Source organism: Artemia franciscana, chromosome 4 (assembly GCF_032884065.1).
Source record: "Artemia franciscana chromosome 4, ASM3288406v1, whole genome shotgun sequence".
Lineage (NCBI taxonomy): Eukaryota > Metazoa > Arthropoda > Branchiopoda > Anostraca > Artemiidae > Artemia > Artemia franciscana.
Genome location: NC_088866.1, coordinates 11,614,857 through 11,638,297, shown reverse-complemented (window position 1 = coordinate 11,638,297; position 23,441 = coordinate 11,614,857). Strand labels below are relative to the sequence as shown.

At 34.4% G+C, this 23,441-nt stretch overlaps 1 protein-coding gene across 1 annotated transcript in view; it reads left to right on the top strand.

Moving 5' to 3' along the window:
• LOC136025992 (ribonuclease P/MRP protein subunit POP5-like) overlaps positions 1-23,441 on the top strand; it is a 46,876-nt gene that overhangs the window by 4,777 nt on the left and 18,658 nt on the right. Inside the window, exon 2 of the mRNA XM_065702131.1 lies at positions 10,845-10,981. Within this exon, the coding sequence (XP_065558203.1) occupies positions 10,845-10,981 (137 nt within the window). The remainder of the gene's footprint in view (positions 1-10,844; positions 10,982-23,441) is intronic.

Here is a 23,441-nt window from a genome sequence, read left to right as displayed (position 1 = left end):
ACAGACCATATTATTCTATATATAATATATCTTCCTCTACACCTTGCTCATTACACTAAAGTTTTTATGCTCCCTGTTCTAGTTAATTGCCCTTGTATTTCAACAGTCATTCTTGAAGAAATGCAAAAAATGTCAAAATTTGGCATAAAGAATGCTATTTTTTAATCTGTGATGCTCAATATTTAGTTTTAGCCTCATATTCCAGTTTCTTGAAGAATTCCCTTTTTTGAACTGAAAAAAATATGTGAAAACTCTGCTCTGTAAGAAAATCAAGGCCCTAAATGTTATATTTCATTATTTTTAAATTAAAATGGACAACATTTGCTTGAGCTGCATAAAATATTCAAAACCTATGTTTACCAGTTACGATAATGCACCAGCTGCTTTCTGTGTTTACTAGAATTTATACACCAATTACTTTTTTGGAGTTCTGCCTTCATTTTATCTACAATTTGCTAGTAAAACAATCTCAATCATAAGATATGGTAAGTCCTTGCTGCTTTTGCAGATTCTGTTTATTAATCATGTTGAAACATAGAGGACAAAGTTCAGACCTCATTTTTAAGTCCCTTTGATTGGCAAATAAGCAGAAAAACCTAAAACATGTTTCTACTATCTGCTTTTTGAAGGAATTTATTTGGTGAAAGTTACTTCATCTACTTTGAATTTATATCTCTCTGTATAGAAAGGTGTAGAGAACCCCCCTCTCTTTTAAGAGGGGGGTTCTTTCTGATGTGTAGAGGCACACTTGCCTTAAAAAAAACCTTATTGCCTCCTCAGAGACTATCCTTTTCCATAGGAGAGCCTTCTCTATACAGAGCAGAGAGGAGGCTTCAATGGCTCAAACCAATGCTTTTTTTTGAAATCAGAGATTCTGCAGTTTTCTGAAGACAAGAGGAAAGATGTTGGTTACAAACTCATGTTTTCACCCTACTAAAAATCTTTTCTATATTATCTTTTTTCTGTTGTAGTTCTGGTGCATTTAGGCATTTAAATACATATTTTAGTATTTTAATACAAAATATATGTTTGTAACATGTATGGAAATATTACTCAAATATATTTAAGAATGTGTATTTGTATTCAGATACTTTTAAAAATTATTTTACCCATTACTATGCGTTAAGTACAATTATTCTGCATATTATGAAGTAATAATTGCTATTTTTAACCCTTTCCATAGCCAAAAATAATAGAAAAATGTATCATCCACTTGGGTCCATAAAGGGCTTAAAATTAAATTTCTAAGTAAAATGACTGTTATATAAGTAAAATGCCCAGAAAGGGCATAATAAAGGCACAAGTGGCATGTTTGCCTGATTCATAGCTCAGTAATGCAAATATCTCCAAATTTACCATTTTTATATTGGGTAGGGCTACTTGAGACCATTAAAGAGGAGCTGATGATGAATCATCAAAAACGCCAACCTACCTGTAAATATGAATATAAAATGAGCAATCTAAAAAAAGGTATCCCTTTCTAGAGAGCCACTATTCTTGGCCACTATTCTAGAGAACCACTATTCTTTTCAAGTGCACTGATGGTCAAAAGGTGAGTTTCTAGATAACTAACAATTGAGATAGCTAAGAAATATATATATATGTCTTTATATCTTTAGAAACTAATTTTATTCTGTATCCAAGTATAATATCTATTTGCATTGCAAATTTACTTAACCCTACCTCTCGTGGTGAAATATTGGCCCTAAATTGTGTATATGCAATTAATTTTACATTATTGAGACAAACCATTTTATAAATTTGTAGAAAAGAGTGACATATAGAAAATTAAGTGTATATAGGCCTATACATCTCAGGGTATATATTCAACAATTACAGGGAGGAGGGGGAGAAGTGGGTGCAAAATTACACTTATTATACAAGTTGGTGCTATATTTGGATTCAGGATAATATTCTGATTTTAATGGTATGTCTATTTCTTTGCTATCTCAATTGTGAGTTAGTCTAAAATTTTACTGTCAACATTTGAGTGGAATCATTGACATATATGGTGAAAAAAATAATGATGGTGCTTATTACAATGTCTGATTATCAAGGACTCAAACAAGGCAATAAACAGTGTTTCAGGGCCAATCAAAACAGAGATAAGTTTTACCAAAACAGACTTTTACCAAAACAGAGTTTTATTACCTTCAGAACTGGAAAAGGAAGTTGACCATCTTGTAAACAATAATACAAGTACCAGGCAACCTGTTCCATCTTGAATAGCTGCTTAGTTCAATGGCCCATTATGTACCTGTGCCCAGTATTGATAACTCTCCCCTAAAGTGCTCCAAATGTCCTGCCCAATATGTTAGTCATACAGCAGAACTACAAGATTTTCAAAGGTAAAAAGGGCAACAAGCTTATGCTTATGGTTTTATTGTTGTACAATTAAAATAATGAAAAAATAATTGATTTTTTAGAGATCAAGGCCTACTTGAGAAGATAAAATACTCATCAAACCTAAATCTAAGGGGAACAATTATTATACTTGTTCATTAGCAAAGAAAAAGGTTGAATAGAGGCCATTGCTATTTTAGATAAAAGGAATTAACAAGGCTATAAGGGAATTTACTACAACCATTCAAACATGGCAAGTATAACTTTACTTTTTTTTTTAGTGTACACACTAGTATTTACCTTCAGAATTTAAAATTCCATATTTTTTTTTCAAATGTACATTTGCTGTCATTCTTCTTTTTATCTTTTCACTGTTTTTTCTAATAATTCATGGTTTATCATGGTTTCTAGGTAAAATGGCCTTGCTCTCCATTATTTGCAATGTACAAAGTAAAAAACTAAAGAAAAAAATTTACATAAAAAAAAACATAACAAGGACTTACATCTTAGTGTTTTTTATTTTCTAGTGATAGTCAACACAGAAAAGACTATAACTAGACTATAAACCTCAAGGCTATAACTAGGCTTAAAGTTCTTGTATTTATATATGTATGTATGTTTTTCATGAGCATGGCTCCAATTTTTTTTTTGAAAATTGACACTCAGAGATTTTCTGGCATAAAAAAAAATGATCTACATAGGTCACGAGTTTGAGAGAATTCATTCAGAGTTTTAATTTTGGATAAAAATTTATCATGTGAATGACATCAGAAGGACAGCCCAAACAATGCAAATTTACAATTGCTGAAAATGAACAATCTGGACCATCAAACATGACAAGAGCAATCTGACCAATCTGGATTTTTTTAATGATAATGACCAATGAAAATGAAGATATATATATATATATATATATATATATATATATATATATATATATATATATATATATATATATATATATATATATATATATATATATATATATATATATATATAAATATATATATATATATATATATATATATATATATATATATATATATATATATATATATATATATATATATATATATATATATATATATATATATATATATATATATACATATATATATACATATATATATATATATATATATATATATATATATATATATATATATATATATATATATATATATATATATATATATATATATAAATATATATATATATATATATATATATATATATATATATATATATATATATATATATATATATATATATATATATATATATATATATATATATATATATATATACATATATATATAAATATATATATATATATATATATATATATATATATATATATATATATATTTATATACATATATATATATATATACTTATATATATATATATGTATATATATAAATATATATATATATATATATATATATATATATATATATATATATATATATATATATATATATATATATATATATATATATATATATATATATATATATATATATATGTATATATATACATGTGTACATATATATATAATAACATAATATAATAACAATTTATTCCAGAAAAGCCCGTGGGCCATAGGAAATTTACATAAGAAAAAACAAACAACAAATTAACTAAATTAAATTAATACTATTTAAAGAAAACGCTCCCGATGTGCCGCTGCAATCCTTACAAATCTTGCTATCTTTTTAATACTCAGGAAATTTGTCTCTTTCATTCTATCTACCATCCATATCTAATTCAATTTTTCTTTACCATACATATCTCGCCTCCGATCGTTCAATTCGACACATTCACACACAAAATTTATTAAACTTTCATCCTGAGATCCACACATAGGACAAGCAATAGATTCTACCTTCTCCCCTTTTCTCCCTTGATACTTTCTTTTCTCCCTAATCAAAAATCCATTTCCCCTCCAATCCAAATAAGCCTTCAAATCCTCTCTACCTAACCCAGCCTTCCAAAATACCTCCTCCCCCCAACTACTCTTTATCTGTCTATACAATTTTAACGACCCTGAACGATCCAGACTTGCCCACCATATCTGTATTTCTTGGTTCTTCAACCTCTCTTGTACCTCCCTTATTACTATTTCCTCCATACCCATAATCCCCTTTCCTTCATTCCACCATTCCCCTAATCCACACTTATCTAAGATATCCTTAATCTCCGCCGGCCATCCTGTTTTACTATTCTGTCTCAACGCCTCTAAATATGCTGCCTTTGTTACCGTAAATCTCTGCATACCCAGTATCCTAACCCAATATCTCACCATGGTCACTAGCCTCATAGGTCGCAGTGATACTAGCCCTAAATCCCTCTGGATTATCAAATTACTAAACGAACCCCATAGTCCTAACATCCTCTTATAATATCTCTTCATAACCACCTCAAGTTTCGGACCTTTCCGATAGCCCCAGATCTCTGCTCCATAATGCATCGCTGGTACTATCTTACTTGTCCAAATCCTCTTATGTACTCTAATGTCTCTCACCCGTCTAAGACTACTCCTCGCTATTTCACCGCTAATATACATCCTCCTTGCATTCGCTAGATCCAGATGCCCACTGAATTTCCCATTACTAGTAAACTTTACCCCAAGATAAACAAATTCATTATCAAACGGTTTGTGGTAACGAACTGTAGTAAGGAGCGACCCGGCTCAATAGTAACCAAAACTCTAAAAAAACGGAATTTTGATACCAATAGTTATATTAAAGAATCGCATTTTAATGCTGATTTTAAATATATAAGTTTCATCAAGTTTAGTCTTAATCATCAAAAGTTACGAGCCTGAGAAAATCTGCCCTATTTTAGAAAATAGGGTGACATCCCCCCCCCCTAAAAGTCATAGAATCTTAATGAAAATCACACCATCAGATTCGGCGTATCAGAGAACCCTATTGTACAAGTTCCAAGATCCTATCTACAAATATGTGGAATTTTGTATATTTTGCCAGAAGACAAATCACGGATGCATGTTTATTTGTTTGTTTGTTTGTTTGTTTTTTTCTTTTTCCCAGGGGTGATCGTATCGACCCAGCGGTCCTAGAATTTTGCGAGAGGGCTCATTCGAACGGAAATGAAAAGTTCTAGTGCCCTTTTTAAGTGACCAAAAAAATCGGAGGGCACCTAGGCCCCCTCCCACGCTCATTTTTTTCCCAAAGTAGTCGGATCAAAATTCTGAGATAGCCATTTTATTCAATATAGTCAAAAAACCTTATAACTATGTCTTTGGGGACGACTTACTCCCCCACAGCCCCTGTGGGAGGAGCTGCAAGTTGCAAATTTTGACCAGTGTTTACATATATTAATGGTTATTGGGAAATGTAGAGGCGCTTTCAGGGGGATTTTTTGGTTAGGAGGGGGGTTGAGAAGAGGGGGCTATGTGGGGGAAATTTCCATGGAAGAATTTGTCATGGGGGAAGAAGATTTCCATAAAGGGGGCGCAGCATTTTCTAGCATTATTTAAAAAAACAATGAGGAAGTAAATATGAAAAAGTTTTTTTTTCAACTGGAAGTATGGAGTAGCATTAAAACTTAAAACGAACAGAAAATATTACGCATATAAGGGGTTCACCTCCTCCTAATACCTCACTCTTTACGCTAAAGGATTTTTAGTAATTTCAACTATTTATTCTACGGCCTTTGTGATTCAGGGGACAAAATTTAAGCTTTAATGCAAAGAGTTATTGACGAGGTATTGACGAGTCGGCGAACCTTCTCATATACGTAATAAAAACATACGAACATAGAAGTTTGTTACGTAAGCTAATTCGTAAGTTACGTATATCTTTTACTAATGAAAACGTTCGTAAAAACTAAAAGTTCTAGTTGCCTTTTTAAGTACCCAAAAAATTGGAGAGCAGCTGGGCCTCCTTCCCCTCCTTTTTTCGCAAAATCATTCGATCAAAACTATGGGAGAGCCATTTAGCCAAATAAATAGATATGCAAATTTCGCTTTAATTATTCATCTGCGGAGAGCCGAAATCAAAACATGGATTAACTAAAAAACGCTCAGAAATTAAATTAAAAAAAAAGTTTTTTAACTGAAAGTAAGGAGCGACATTAAAACTTAAAACGAACAGAAATTACCCCGTATATGAAAGGGGCTGCTCCTTCTTCAACGCCCTGCTCTTTACTCTAAAGTTTTTACTGTTTTAAAAAGTAGAGTTGAGAGAAAAGGTCAAACTTAAGTGCAAAAAGCAAGGCGTTGAAGAAGGAGCAGCCCATTTCATATACGGGGTAATTTCTGTTCGTTTAAGTTTTAATGTCGCTCCTTACTTTCAGTTAAAAAAAAACTTTTTTTTATTTAATTCACTGATATAGTTTCACCTTTAAAGAAAAAATTCACATCTTCACTTTCCATGGCTTTACGACCAAATACCATCACCACTTACTTCGATGTGTTCAGGATTAACTTTTTCCCTTCCAAATAAACCTCCGTAATCTCTAATAATTGTTGCAGTTTCTCCTTTGTTTCAGCCAGTAATACGATGTCGTCAGCAAATAGTAGTAAACACAGTTTAAGCAAATCTATCGATATCATTGGTGGATTGTTCTTAATGAAAAATTCATTGGCATCATTTAAATAAAGGCTAAACAATTTCGGTGACAGCATACATCCCTGCTTTAGTCCCAATAAAGATTGCACTGGAGTTGAGCACTTTCCCGCCACTCTTACTACTAACTTCACGTACTTATACATTTCGCACAGCAACAATACAAAATAGTGAGGCAGTCCTAAAGATAACAGGTTTAACATTAAAAGGTTCCTATCCACATTATCATATTCTCCTTTCAGGTCTAAAAAGGCTGCAAATAACCATCCCCCTTTTCCTTTCCTATATTTCTCTACCAAAATTCTCAAAGTAAAAATATGATTTGCTTCACTATGGTTTTTTCTAAACCCTACCTAGGGGATAACAGTTCCTTTACATCCAACCACTTACATAATCTTGATTCTATAACCTTGCAGAAAATCTTACTCATCATATTTCCTAAACTAATTATTCTATAATTACTATGATCCCGCCTGTTACCTCTTTTAAAAATTGGTATTCCTATTGACACATTCCACTGATCAGGCCATTTCCTTTTTTCAGTCACAAAACTGAAAACTGCTGCTAAAACTGGTACTAGAACTGTTTTCCCTATTTTCCAAATCTTTGCTGGTATTCCATCCACCCCCGGCGCCGAAGATCCCTTCATTCCTTTTAGGCTTGCCCAAACTTCCTCTACCTTGATCGGTTCTAATAGACTATAATCCTCTTGTCTTAAGGGGAAACCATTCTGCTCTCGCAGCTTCTCTGCTAAACTCCCTATACCGTCTCCATATTGTTCCCTTTTGCTAGTGTCCTGCTCCAGGTATGTTTTCCACGACTCAGCTGGAGGTATGTGTTTGTCGTTGGCCTTGAATTCCCGCCTTACTTCACTCCAAAACTGTTTTGGGTCTTTTGACAAGTATTCCTCGCTGATCTTTATGGCCCTAATCTCTTCTACTTGTTTTTTTCTCTTTGTTATTAGCCTCTTGTAGATGTTTCTCTCTGTTCGGTACTCCGATAAGTGTTTATTCATTTCCTGGTCATTTAGTGCTCCTTCACTTTCCTGAGAAGTTGAACAAGGTTTACTTTCAGCTTCCGACAATCCTCATCAAAGAATTCGTTTCTATTTCTCACCATCTCCTTCTTATTTGATATTCCACCGCATTTCTGATATACTTCCTCTGATATTTCTTCCATGGCATCTTCTAAATTCCCTTCTCCAGTATATATATGCATTCCTCCGCCATTTTCTGCATCTGTTCACTTTCCAACAATTTTTTTAAACGGTTTTCCTCCATACAATCTACCTGAATCTGCTGCTCCATTACCTTCCTACCCTTATCTTCCATCTTTCCCTCATTCCTCCAACTATATCTCTCACCCTCCTTCTCATTCATCCATTTCTTCGCCTGTCCTGCCTTCATGACTACCTCTATTGGCTGATGGTCTGATCCTGCAACATCCATAACATAAAAATCCAAACAATTTTCCCATAACCTCCTATCAACCATAATATAATAATCACACTAGGCTTCCCCGAACCAAAGCACGTAAAATCTCCCCTTTTATGATCTTTTCCCACCCTTCCATTCAATATTATCAACCGACCCTCACTACAAAAATTTATCAACTTATGGCCCCACCTATTTTTCCTCCTAGTTTCATCTTTGCTTGTCCTATCTTTCGGGCATCCATTTCTTCCATACCATTCAACCATACTCTTCATTCCTGATAAACAAGGGTTGCCAAGATCCACCTGCGTGTCTTCAAGCTCCGTACTCGTACCCGTGTATGCGTTGAAAGCACCTAGTAATACAAAAAAATGGTCACTAAACAGCTCAAGATAATTAACATACTCCTCAATTAATGTATCCCATGTATATTCATTCATATAAGAACTATTTTCAGGGGATATATATACACAGCCTATAACATACCTCTTATCCCACATGGACATTTGTAAACACACTATATTTTCTGATGCACTTAATAGCCTATGGATGCTATCAAATATATCATCCCGGATCAATATCGCTATCCCCCCATAATGTCGACCATTACTCGATTTATTTCTCGCTCTTTCAAGAACATTATACCCTTCAACACTTAATGGGTTTTTCCCATCACTCCATGTTTCTACTAGTCCAACTATATCTTTCTTGTCATTATCAATACACGCTTCCTTCAACAGACCACTTAGTTTTGTTGATGAAAACCCTTGTATATTCCAATGCACCATACGTACTACCCTTTCACTAGAATTTTCACTATGGCCCCCCGTTTCCTATTCCTAACCAACAGTTAATATAGTCCCTTGACTCGACTGTTCTCTTGACACGCTTTCACCATCTCTTGCCCTCTCCTCAAGACCACTGCCCTCAATTGGTGCTTCCTGGTTGAGCACTCCCACTAATCGTGACTTTCTGATAGGCTGATTTTGATTGTCACTTGGACTTATTATCCTAGCATGGTCGCGTTTGGCTCGTGGTTCAGGCATCCTGGGCATATTCAAAGCAACCGTATTTTTCGGTGTAATAAATGCCGTTGTGGTTCGAGTTTCCGTGTTTGGATCGTCCAATTCCTTTTTATTTGCTGAAAAATATCCTTGCAAGCTACCTGTAGATTCTGACCTGCTGCGCGTTGAAGTCTCATGGTCAAGGGACTGACGGCTCTGACCTTGAAACTTTCCCAGAGCTATCGGGACCATATCTCTAACACTTGGACCTCTTACTTCAATTATTTTCTCATCCTCAAAATCATACGTCAAGATCTTGTCCTGTAATATTAGCCTCGCCCCCCTTAATTTAGCAGGTATATTTTTTGACCTAGCCTCCGCTAGAAGTGGTTTTAGCTTATCTCGAGCCATACGCTCTCTTTCCATGTAATCAGGGGAGATATTCAACTTATGACGGCTAAATAGCCCAGAAGATCTCAACACCAAATCTCTTAGAGGCTTGCTAATAAATTTAATGACAACAGGGGGCACGCCCTTTTTAGAACGAAGGCGGAAAATATCCTTTATGTCTCGCCTCTCTAGATCCAAATTCGGGACAATTTCATTTAAGCATGACAAAATATCTGACGCTAGACTTGGTCCTCGATGTTTTGGGTCAAAATTGTATATAATCAAATTCATGTTCTTCAATTCTTTTTCAAGAAAATCTATCTTGGACTGGGTTTTCCGCAAATCTTCATTAACAGTCGAGCAGCTTAATGCCAGTCCAGCTATCTCCGATTTGATTGCTCTGTTTGTTTCCTCTACCTTGCAAGAAAATTCTGAAAAAAATCGTCTTTAGGCCTTCAATTCCCTCAGCCAAAACCTCCATTTTATTTACTGAGTCTCTTAGACTTTGCATCTCCTTTATCAGTTGTTTTATACCTTCGTCGCTCACCTTAGTGTATTAAATATTATGCCAAAAGCTTACCTTCGATATGCCTTTCTTATTTACCCTCGTACCGGCCTTCGAGCTTTTCTCAAAAATTTTGTCGTTAGTGGCCGACAAAAACCAGATACATCCAACTATATTCAAAGGCAATCGTTGCACAATGAAATAACTATCCAATAAGTTGAAAACTGGCCAAACAATAAAACTAGTTTAGATCTATATAGGTCAAAGACTGGATCAATACTGATATTCTTTTGTACCCTTTAAATAAGCAACTTTGTTTTTATTCATAACATATTCTTTTTAGAATCATATGTCTTTTTAGTATTTTCCCCAGGGTGGTTGCGTCAGACCTAACCTCAAGCAATGACATTAAGAAGAAGTTGACATTTTCTGCAGTCAGAAGACAAGGGACAACAAAAATTAGTATATTCAAGGCTTTCATGTCTCTTGGCCATCTTTGCTATAAAAATATGTATGCATATTAAGGGTTTGGAAAACTGACTTGTAAATCCCTTGATCATTTTTCTTATTTCAGGTATTTTGTAGTTCAGGTGGAACCGCATGCTTTTACATTTGATACCACCTCAAGGATATTATATCAAGCAATATTAGGAAGGGTAGAATCTCTCCATGGGGATTATGGTTTAGCTAGCATAAAAGATGGATTTGAAGGTTAGTTATTACACATATTGTTGGTGGGGTGTGTAATTGTCAGAGGCCTTGCCTCTGGTTAGATTGGTGTTGCTCATGAAATCTTATTAGATTTTTAATGTAGAATCAGAATCAGGAATCACTGTTGCTTCATTACTCTGTTTTCAAGTTCTGTGTCACAAAAATTTACTTTCAAATAAGGTGCTTTTTCATCATATGCCAATTTAATTAGTATGTTGTCAAAATTTATCTATTCTAGTGCAAAATATTGTGAAAAACTAGTCACTGAGCAGCGGATTTAACGCGTGGTATGGACTCATCTCCCTCTCCTCTAAAAAGAACCAGAAGAGACAAAAAAAACATGAAAAAAAAAGCAAAAAGGACTCAGATTAGTTTTACTTACAGCTACAGAAACAAATAGACTGGACTCCTGGTAGAAATTGGGTATATTTATTGGAGGATTTTAGAAAGAAGCATAGATGATACCATAGCTTAGGCAAATTTAGCGTAGGACAAGAACACAGTAATGGTTACAGACTGCCACGATTTTATAGGCAAAACCATCTAGTTATAACCAATTCAGTATTTGGTCATGAAATGGCCCATAAGTTAACATGGTATTCACGTGATGATATGACAGCTTACCTAATAATTAGCCTTATTGATTATGTCATTGTAAACCAAACACTGACAGGATTGATACAAGCTACTAGGGTATATAACATTGATGTTATTGATGTCGAAACTAAAAATCGTCATCTAGTAGTGTTAGTAGAGCTATCTAAAGTTGAAAATTAGGAAGGGTAACTAGGAAAACTTGACATTGGTAAACTCCAGGATGAGAATTTGAGAGGAGCTTTTCAGGAACAGTTGAATGCTAAACAGGAGAGTTTAGAATTTGACAGTGTAGAAGATAGATGGAATAATTTCAGGAAAATAGTTTTTGATGTTTTTAATGTTGTGTTAGGGAAGAAAGCTTGAAACATAGCTAGGAGTTTTGGTGAAAATATTTTATGTTTCACAGAAAGGAGAAGGGGCTTGTGCCAGAATTATTTGAGTAATATATCACATAAAAATGAGGGGAATTTAAGGAAAATGGAGAAAAGACTGAAATATGAATTAAGGAGAGGGAAAATAGAGGTCATGTGTAAAATTGCTGAAGATATAGAAGATGTAGCCAGACGGCTTAATAGTAAAATACTATTCTGGGATGCTAATAAATTGAGAGGAAATAGTTAATCTGGACTTGTCCCAATTAAAGATAGGAACGGAGCCATAATTAGTGAAAATGAATGAGCTAAAAAGAGATGGACAGAAAATTTTGAGAATGTCCTAAACCTTGATAGAGTTACAGGAAAAGACATAGAAAAGAATGAAAAAGTACCTCGGATGCAAAGGAAGATTTATTTTGTGAGGAAAAACTAGTGATAGTACTAGAAAGATTGAAAAATAATAAGGCCCCAGGTGCTGATTTTGTGGTAAACGAGTTTCATGAATTTGGTGATTATGAGGCTAGATATTAGTTACTAAAGGCTATGAACATGATTTCAAAAAAGTGGCAAGTACTTAGCAATTTTAGGAGCATTCTAATTAAACCCTTCTATAAGAAGGACTGGTGGTTAGATTGAGTGTGGTAATTATATAAACATTAGTCTGGTTTCGGTAGGAAGCCAATTACTTCGTGTGATAATACTTTTTAGACTTGAAGATGATGTGGATTAAGTTTTAAGGGTTTTTGGAAGGGGAGAGGATATACCGACCAAATTTTCACTCTTAAGTTAATAATTGAGAAGTGCCTGAGTCATCGAACCCCCTAGTCATCAGTTTTAAAGGTTATGGCCAAGTGTTCTATTCAGCTGATAGAAGAGCTTTAGTGAAGGTCCTACCCTTGTATTATAATAATATTAAATTGACTAGTCCTATTTACGAGGATACATTGCTGCAGCTAAGGTAGGACGTTAGCAACTGGATTTGTATTAAATCAGGATTTAAGCAGAGTTTTGACCTATCCCCTTTTATATGGATCACTTAATGGACTTTGTCCTAAAAAGCATTCCAAAGGTAATAAGAGAATACAGAATCAGCTAGGGAATAAAAGTCCCTTGAACTTAGATTATGCTGATGATTCATGCATCCTGAGTAAAAAATTTAGCAAAATGAATGAATTTCAGAGGTTTTGCGAGTTCAGGGTAGAAGAATGAATTTGAAAATTAATGTTAAGAAAACAAGGCCGCTAAGACTAGGAATAAGTGAAGGTGATGTTTGGGTAACAAGGAGATAGATCAAGTGGACAGCTTCACTTACCTAGGTAGTATCATTAGTAAAGGCAATGTGTTCAGTGAAGATGTTGAAAGTGGTATAGCCAAAGCTCAGGTTGTTTTCCCAAAGTGTAAATAAGTTTGAAAAAAGAAAGATAAGCCTGAGAACCAATATTAGAATATTGGAAGCTACAGTGATAATAGGGGTCCAGTATTGTTCTGACACGTGGATGCTCAGAAAAGCGGAGGAAGATTTGCCTGATGTTTTCCAGAGAATTTACCTACGGATTTTTTTGGATACCCGACCGACTGCCCTTATCTCAAAGCGTAAGCTGTACACAAAATATGTGGTTCAATCCCACATTCTACGGCTGTAAGGAGAGAAAGGTTAAAGTGGCTAGGATACGTCTTGGAAATTGCTGAAAATCGTCCTTCTCTACCAGCTGAAAAGCAGTTTTTCCCCGAATGGTAAAATGTCATTCCTTCCACAGCGCCATATTTTTTTGGGGGGATGAAATTAGCTTCAAAATCCTACCATAGCTGATAGGCTATCTTCAAGCTTTAAAAGATCTCTGTTATACCTCTGGACTCTTACAACTTCTCTAACAAAAGCAGACGATTGGTTTTAAAGTTTTACAGTAAAAAAATACCTTACGTTGGTCATGTCCAAACTTAATGCAACGTTGAACGTATTAGTACATCTTTAATAGATACTTTATGCAACATATTGGCTATGAGACTTTCCTCCGGAGTATCAGGATGGAAGTTCAAATTGTTCTGTAGCAACAGGGGTCCTTAAGTCAACCAGTTTGGAGTTTTGTCTGTAAATTTCTTTAAAGAAGGTGAAAGTGCTGGAGGGCACGGAGAGCGTTTCTTTTGTATCTTCATGATATCTTAGTAAATTGTGAGAAGATTTATACTAAGATTCTGCAATGACTAATGTTATTTTTTTTACAGTATACTTTCTTTCAGCTTTTCTTACAAAACGATATTCAAAAATCTTAGACTGGAAGATTGCCGGAACCTGTGTCAGTTCCTAGGTTCTAATTCGTTCATTAGGTTTTCTCTCTCTGTTTCTCCAAGGCCTTCAATTTAATATTCGTCATAAACTCCTTCAATCTCTATAAAACACTTTTCCACTTTGCTAGACTTTCCCTGGACCTGATTCGGAACGAGTCGTAAGCCTTCTCCATTACTTTAGATGAGATCATCGCGCCATCTAAATTCCTTTATCCAAAGCATTAGTGCCGAATCTACATCCACTGTCTTCGATCAAGTTCCTTTTCCAACACTATCCTTCCATGTTGAATCTCTGACTACCTTCAAAAGCTGACAAATTTCTTTTTCACATGGGTGTATTGGATTAAGGCTGCTTGCTTTGATAGCAAGCTATTCTTCAATCAAGGTAAAGAGCTTATTTCTGAATCCGAAATGATGAAATGATGACGAAATGATGAAATGATGTGTTGGCCAAGGCTATCCTGGTGAGCAATTCTTTTTTTGAGTCGCCACTTGAAGTGGCTGTACTTCCTAAGTACTTGAAGTCTGTAATCTGTTCGATGTACTCTCCTCCTAGTTGGATTTCCATGGGTGAACTACTGATTGGCATAGCTTTTGTCTTTGGGGCGTTGATGTGCAGTCCGAATTGTTCAGCTTTCTCTGCAAGTTTGCTTAGGAATTCTTGAGGCTTCTGCTTGTCGGCTTCTATGAGTCCAACTTCTTTGGAAAAGTCGATGTCCTGAGCAAGAAGTTCTTGGAATCTGGATTCCATGCCAATTTATCTGTCTAAAGATGTAGTCTTCAACTAGAATAAAAAGGAGAGGTGACAAGACACACCCTTGCCTGACACCAGCCATCATCTTGAAGCCGCGTATGTTGCCCTTCAATTTTTTAACACACCATTCCGTCTCTTCATATATGAAGATGCTGTTTTTGTCAAGAATTATATTTCATTTTTAATATAATGTTTTATAACTTACAAAAGGTGCTAGATATAGCTATGCTCTTTCAAGTGAAGCCTTAAACTTCTTTGTGTGATGTTTCAGTGCCCCACTAGTGCCAAAAGAAAACAAGAGCCAAGAGCTCATATGACCCTTTTGACGAGGTCGGAAGTGCCAAGAGTCAAGATTTCATATGACATGAGCTCTAACAAAGTTCTAAGACTCAATAGATTAATTTAAAAGGAAAATCAGAGGCTTAAAAAATATATCTGAGACAAGAGGTCCTTCCAAATATCAAAATTCACTAAGATCCGATTTCTCGTTCATAAGTTAAATATACATCATTTTTTCCAATTTTTCCTCTCCCCTCAGCCCCCCAGATGGTCTTTTTTTTTTTACTTTATTAAGTCAAATTGGGTCGAATCGGAAAAACGACTATTATCAAGTCAATTTGTGCAGGTCCCTGACACGCCTACCAATTTTCATTTTCCTAGCATATCCAGAAGCACCGAACTCGCCAAAGCACTGGACCCCTCTACTCCCCCAAAAACATTGGATCTCGTCCGGTTACGCCGATTACGTATCTGTGACATATACATTTTCTTTCCAACAAGTTTCATCCCGATCTCTCCACTAAATGTTTTCCTAAATTCCCGGTTTCCCCCTCCAACTCCCCCCCCCAATGTCACCAGATCTGGTCAGGATTTATAACATGAGCTCTGAGACATGAGTTCCTACTAAATATTAAATTTCATTAAGATCCGGTCATCCGTTCAAAAGTTAAAAATACCTCAGTTTTTCTAATTCCCCCCCACAACTCCCCCTAAGAGAGGAGATCCAGTTCGGTATGACAATCACGTATGTACGACATGTGCTTATTCTTCCCATCAAATTTCATCCCGATATCTCCACTGTAAACGTTTACCAAAATTTTTGGTTTCCTTCTCCAACTCCCTCCAATATCACCAGATACGGTAGGGATTTAAAAAAAGCTCTGAGACACGAGGCCCTTCTAAATATAAAATTTCATTAAGATCCAATCACTCATTCGTAAGATAAAAATACTTTTTTTTAGATTTTTTCCTCTCCCTCCAGTCCCCCAAATGGCCGAATCGGAAAACGACTTTTATCAAGTTAATTTGTGCAGGTCCCTGACACGCCTACCAATTTTCATCGTCCTATCACGTCCAGAACCACCGAACTCTCTAAGGCACTGGAAATCCTCCCAACTCCCCCAAAGAGAGTGGATCTGGTCCTATTATGTCAATCACGTATGTTGAACTTGTATTTATTCTTCCCATCAAGTTTCACCCCGATCTCTCCACACTGAGCGTTTTCCGAGATTTCCGTGTCTTCCCTCCACCCCTTAAGTCTCCGGATCCAATTCAAATTGAAAATGAAGAACCTGAAACACAAGATCTTTCTATATGTCAAGTTTCATTAAGATCCGATCTCCCATTTGCAAGACAAAGATACCTCAATTTTCACAAGTTCCCATCCCTCCAGCCTTCTTAAAATAAGAGCTCTGAGTTACGAGGTCCTTCCAAATATCAAATTTCATTAAGATCCGATTACCTGTTCATAAGTTAAAAATACCTAATTTTTTCTAATTTTTCCGAATTAACCAAAATATACCTCCCCCCCCAAATTCCCCAAAAGAGAGTGGATCCTTTCCAGTTATGTCAATCACGTTTCTAGTACCTCTGCTTATTCTGCCCATCAAGTTTTATCCCAATCTTTCCACTCTTAGCATTTTCTAAGATTTCCGGTTTCCCCCTCCAACTCGCCCCAATGTCATCGGATCCAATGTCACCGGAGCTCAGAAGTACAAGATCCTTCTAAATATCAAATTTCATTAAGATACGATCACCCGTTCGGAAGTTAAAAACACCTCATTTTTTCTAATTGTTCCGAATTAGCTGCCCCTCTACTCCCCAGATGGTCGAATCAGGGAAGAAACTATTTATAATTCAATGTGGTTTGTTCCCTGATACGCGTGCCGATTTTCGTCGTCCTAGCGTATCTGGAAGTGCTCGAACTAGCAGAACCAGGACCGACAGAGAGACAGAATTTGCGATTGCTATATGTCACCTAGTAAATACCAAGTGCCATAAAAACAAGAATAAGAAAAAGAACAAACATTGCTGCATCCCATATGAAAAAGTGATTTTACTTGCTGCTCAACATATGAGACTGTAACATTCTTAAACGGGCTTTTTGGCTATTGTGATTCCAATGGTATAGTTTTCATTCCGGTTCGATATCATTTTAAGAGGTTTCAAGCTATTCTTCAAAATTCCCACAAGCTTACTTTTGCAAAAATATTTTACTATTAACATTAATTGAAACAATTGCTACCATTCCTGAATCACATTGAAATGGCGATTGTTCCTTACTAGACTTTTTTTCAAAGCACTTTTTTAAATTTTAGGTTACTTTGGGCTGGGGTTTGTTCTTTACTAGGTTGCCCCTAAGGGGGCAACCACAAAATACATATACGATACATAAAAAAATAAGTTGTATGCATGTTTGTTTTTTTGTATGTTTTTTTGTAAAAAGAGGGTTTACATATGACGTCATTATAAGTATATAAGGCTATGTGTATGACGTCATTATAAGATGACGTTACAGACCGGGGCACCGGGATACAGGGAATATAAATGACGACCAGGACACTCAAAGAGAAATTACTGACCGGGACACTGGGACACAAATAACGACCGGGACATCGGGACATAGGGAATATAAATGACGACCGGGACACAGGGACACAACTACAACGTGGACGCTTGGGGGGCGAAGGGGAGATATAAATGACGACGAGGACACAGGGAATATTCGATTAGCAATCACCATCAACAAAGCTGAAGGGCAGTCATTAGAAAAATGCGGTATAGATCTGAATACGGATTGTTTTTCCCACGAACAATTATATGTTGCATGTTCAAGAGTCAGTAAACCTGACAATCTATTTATATGCACAGACAATGGGACAGCAAAGAATGTTGTATATTCGCAAGTTTTACGTAGTTAAAAAGGGTTTGCATATGCCGTCATTATAAGTATAGAAGTCTTTTTATATGACGTCATTGTATGATGACGCTACAGGCCGGGACACCGGGACACAGGGAATATAAATGACGACCGGGACACTCAAAGAGAAATTACAGACCAGGACACAGGGAATATAAATGACGACCGGGACACTCAAAGAGAAATTACAGACAAATGACGACAAAATTACAGACAAATACACACAAATGACGACCGGGACACCGGGACACAGGGAATATAAATGACGACCGGGACACAGGGACACAACTACAACGGGGACGCCGGGGGCACGGGGGGATATATAAATGGCGATGGGGACACAGTGAATATTTGATTAGCAATCACCATCAACAAAGCTCAAGGGCAATCATTAGAAAAAAGCGGTACAGATCTGAATACGGATTGTTTTTCCCATGGACAATTATATGTTGCATGTTCAAGAGTCGGTAAACCTGACAATCTATTTATATGCACAGACAATGGGACAGCGAAGAATGTTGTATATTCGCAAGTTTACTTAGTTAAAAACATATATATATATATATATATATATATATATATATATATATATATATATATATATATATATATATATATATATATATATATATATATATATATATATATATATATATATATATATATATATATATCTATATATATAAAAATAAGTTGTCTGTCCGTTACGCCAGATTATATATTCTATATATATAAAAGAAAACAAACTAGAATGTAAAAACTGGAAATTGCATAAATATTTCGAAATATTTTGACAATAGATTAAAGTAATTCGAAAAAAGAAAAATGGTAAAAAACTAAAAAAAAACTAGAAAGAAAAACCTAAAAAAACTAAAAAATAAAAAAAAAATTAAAAAAAGAAAAAACCTAAGAAGAAAAAACGTAAAAAAATAAAAAAAAGATAAAAAACTAAAAAGAAAAAAAACTTAAAAAAGCTAAAAAACTAAAAAAAAGAAAAAAACTAAAAAAACAGGGAATTGCACAAATATTTCAATATATTTTGACATATATATAAAAATAAGTTGTCTGTCCGTTACGCCAGATTATATCTTCTATATATATAAAAGAAAACAAACTAGAATGTAAAAACTGGAAATTGCATAAATATTTCGAAATATTTTGACAATAGATTAAAGTAATTCGAAAAAAGAAAAATGGTAAAAAACTAAAAAAAAAACTAAAAAGAAAAAACTAAAAAAAACTAAAAAATAAAAAAAAAATTAAAAAAAGAAAAAACCTAAGAAGAAAAAACGTAAAAAAATAAAAAAGATAAAAAACTAAAAAGAAAAAAAACTAAAAAAAGCTAAAAAACTAAAAAAAAAGAAAAAAACTAAAAAAAACTGGGAATTGCACAAATTTTTCAATATATTTTGACAATAGATTAAAGTAATTCGAAAACCTTAAAACAGATACCCCATTATTGAGGTTTAATATAAATTGTTGGAGCTTTAGCATGCTTGGCACGTAAAGGTTTTTCCAAGTGTCAATGTTAGAATGAACATTGACAAATTGAAGAAAACAAATAAATAAAAAGAAGAAACTAAAAAAAAGAAAAAACTAAAAAAGAAAAAAAAACTAAAGAAGAAACTGTATCTATATGTATAAAAATAAGTTGTATATATGCATGTTTGTTTGTTTATGGGTTTGCATTTGACGTCATTATAAGTATACTAGCTGTTGGGGTGGCGCTTCGCGCCACCCCAACACCTAGTTGGTGGGGGCGCTTCGCGCCCCCCCCCCCCAAGCCCTCCCGCGCGCGTAAGTCGTTACGCGCCATATTAGTTACGCGCCATTGTAGTTGTGTCCCTATGTCCCACCTGTGAATATAGATATATATATATATATATATATATATATATATATATATATATGTTTTTAACTACGTAAAACTTGCGAATATACAACATTCTTTGCTGTCCCATTGTCTGTGCATATCAATAGATTGTCAGGTTTACCGACTCTTGAACATGCAACATATAATGGTCCATGGGAAAACAATCCGTATTCAGATCTATACCTCATGATTCTAATGATTGCCCTTGAGCTTTGTTGATGGTGATTGCTAATCGACGATTCCCTGTGTCGCCGTCGTCATTTATATATCCCCGTGTGCCCCCCGGTGTCCCGGTCGTCATTTATATTCCATGTGTTCCTGTCGTCATTTATGTCCCGGTGTCCCAGTCTGTGAATTCTCTTTGAGGGTCCCGGGCGTCATTGATATTCCTTGTTTCCCGGTGTCCCGGTCGTCATTCGTGTCCCGGTGTCCCAGTCTGTATATACATTCGTTTTTGAATTGGTCTTTTTTTTAGGTTTTAGTTTTCTGCCTTTTTTTTAGTTTTTTTTTAGTTATACCTCATGATTCTAATGATTGCCCTTGAGCTTTGTTGATGGTGATTGCTAATCGAACATTCTCTGTGTCCCCATCGTCATTTATATATCCCCCTGTGCCCCCCGGCGTCCCCGTTGTAGTTGTGTCCCTGTGTCCCGGTCGTCATTTATATTCCCTGTGTCCCGGTCGTCATTTGTATTCCGGTCTCCCAGTCTGTATATACATTCGTTTTTGAAATGGTAAATGATGAAATAAATTTTTGTATTTTTCCCCTTTTTTCTTTTTAGTTTTTTTTTTTGGTTTTTACATTTTTTAGTTTTTTTAGTTTTTTTTTTCTTTTTTCTTTTTAGTTTTTTTTTATTTTTATTTTTTTAGTTTGGTTTTTCCCCTTTATTTTTCTTTTTGTTTCCTTTTTTTAGTTTTTTTTATTTTTTAGTTTTTTTAGTTTTTTAGCTTTTTTAGTTTTTTTATTAGTTTTTAGTTTGTTTTTTTCTTTTTAGTTTTTTTGTAGTTTTTACCTTTTTTTTTAGTTTTTTTTTTACTTATGTCCTGGTCGTCATTTATACTCCCTGTGTCCCGGTCGTCATTTGTGATGGTTTGTTGACGGTGTTTTGTTGATGGTGATTGCTAATTGAACATTCCTTGTGTCCCGGTCGCTTTCTCTTTGAGTGTCCCGGTCGTCATTTATATTCCCTATGTGCCGGTGTCCTGGTCGTCATTTGTGTCCCAATGTAATTTCGTAATTTCGTCAGTCGAAAACATGACGTCAGCCGACACAGAAACATGACGTCACCTGATCCACAGACGGACAGACAGACAACTTATTTTTATATATATAGATAAGGCTTTGTATATGACGTCATTATAAGATGACACTACAGACCAGGACACCGGGACACAAATGACGACCGGGACACAGGGAATATAAATGACGACCAGGACACAGGGACACAACTACAACGGGGACGCCGGGGGCACAGGGGGATATAAAAATGACGACGGGGACACAGGGAATGTTTGATTAGCAATCACCGTCAACAAAGCTCAAGGGCAATCGTTAGAAAAATGCGGTATAGATCTGAATACGGATTGTTTTCCCATGGACAATTATTATGTTGCACAGACAATGGGACAGCAAAGAATGTTGTATATTTGTATGTTTTACGTAGTTTAAAATATATATATATTATTTATATATATATATTAATATATATATATATAAAATATATATATATATATATATATATATATATATATATATATATATATATATATATATATATATATATATATATATATATATATATATATATATATACTAGCTGTTGGGGTGGCGCTTCGCGCCACCCCAACACCTAGTTGGTGGGGGCGCTGCGCGCCCCCCCCCAAGCCCCCCCGCGCGCGTAAGTCGTTACGCGCCATAATAGTTACGCGCCATTGTAGTTGTGTCCCTATGTCCCACCTGTGAATATAGATAGATATATATATATATATATATATATATATATATATATATATATATATATATATATATATATATATATATATATATATATATATATATATATATATATGGTTTTAACTACGTAAAACTTGCGAATATACAACATTCTTTGCTGTCCCATTGTCTTTGCATATAAATAGATTGTCAGGTTTACCGACTCTTGAACATGCAACATATAATGGTCCATGGGAAAACAATCTGTATTCAGATCTATACCTCATGATTCTAATGATTGCCCTTGAGCTTTGTTGATGGTGATTGCTAATCGACCATTCCCTGTCCCGGTGTCCCGGTCGTCATTTACATCCCCCTGTTTCCCCCGGTGTCCCCGTTGTAGTTGTGTCCCTGTGTCCCGGTCGTCATTTATATTCCCTGTGTCCCGGTCGTCATTTGTATCCCGGTGTCCCGGTCTGTATATACATTCGTTTTTTAGTTTTGTTTTTCTCCTTTATTTTTTTCCTTTTTTTTCTTTTTTAGCTTATTTAGATTTTTAGATTTTTTAGTTTTTTTATTAGTTTTTAGTTTTTTTTTTCTTTTTAGTTTTTTTGTAGTTTTTACCTTCTTTTTATTTTTGTTAGTTTTTTTTTTTACTTATGTCCTGGTCGTCATTTATACTCCCTGTGTCCCGGTGCTTTGTTGATTGCTAATCGAACATTCCTTTTGTCCTGGTCGCTTTCTCTTTGAGTGTCGTCATTTATTTTTTTCTTTTTTAGTTCTTTTAGTTTTTACCTTTTTTAGTTTTTTTTAGTTTTTTAGATGAAATTTTTTTTTAGTTTTTTCCTTTTTTTCTTTTTAGTTTTTTATTGGTTTTTACCTTTATTTTAGCTTATTTTTCAGTTTTTTCCTTTTTTTAGTTTTTTTTTATTTTTTATTTTTTTTTAGTTTTTTACCTTTTTTTAGTTTTTTTAGTTTTTTAGCTTTTTTACTTTTTTTATTAGTTTTTAGTTTTTTTGTAGTTTTTGCCTTTTTTTAGTTTTTTCAGTTTTTTTTTTAGTTTTTTATTGGTTTTTACCTTTATTTTAGCTTATTTTTCAGTTTTTTCCTTTTTTTTTTAGTTTTTTTTAGTTTTTAGTTTTTTTAGTTTTTTAGCTTTTTTAGTTTTTTTAGTTTTTTTTGTTTTTTAGCTTTTTTATTTTTTTTATTAGTTTTTAGTTTTTTTTTAGTTTTTGCCTTTTATATATATATATATATATATATATATATATATATATATATATATATATATATATATATATATATATATATATATATATATATATATGGTTTTAACTACGTAAAACTTGCGAATATACAACATTCTTTGCTGTCCCATTGTCTTTGCATATAAATAGATTGTCAGGTTTACCGACTCTTGAACATGCAACATATAATGGTCCAT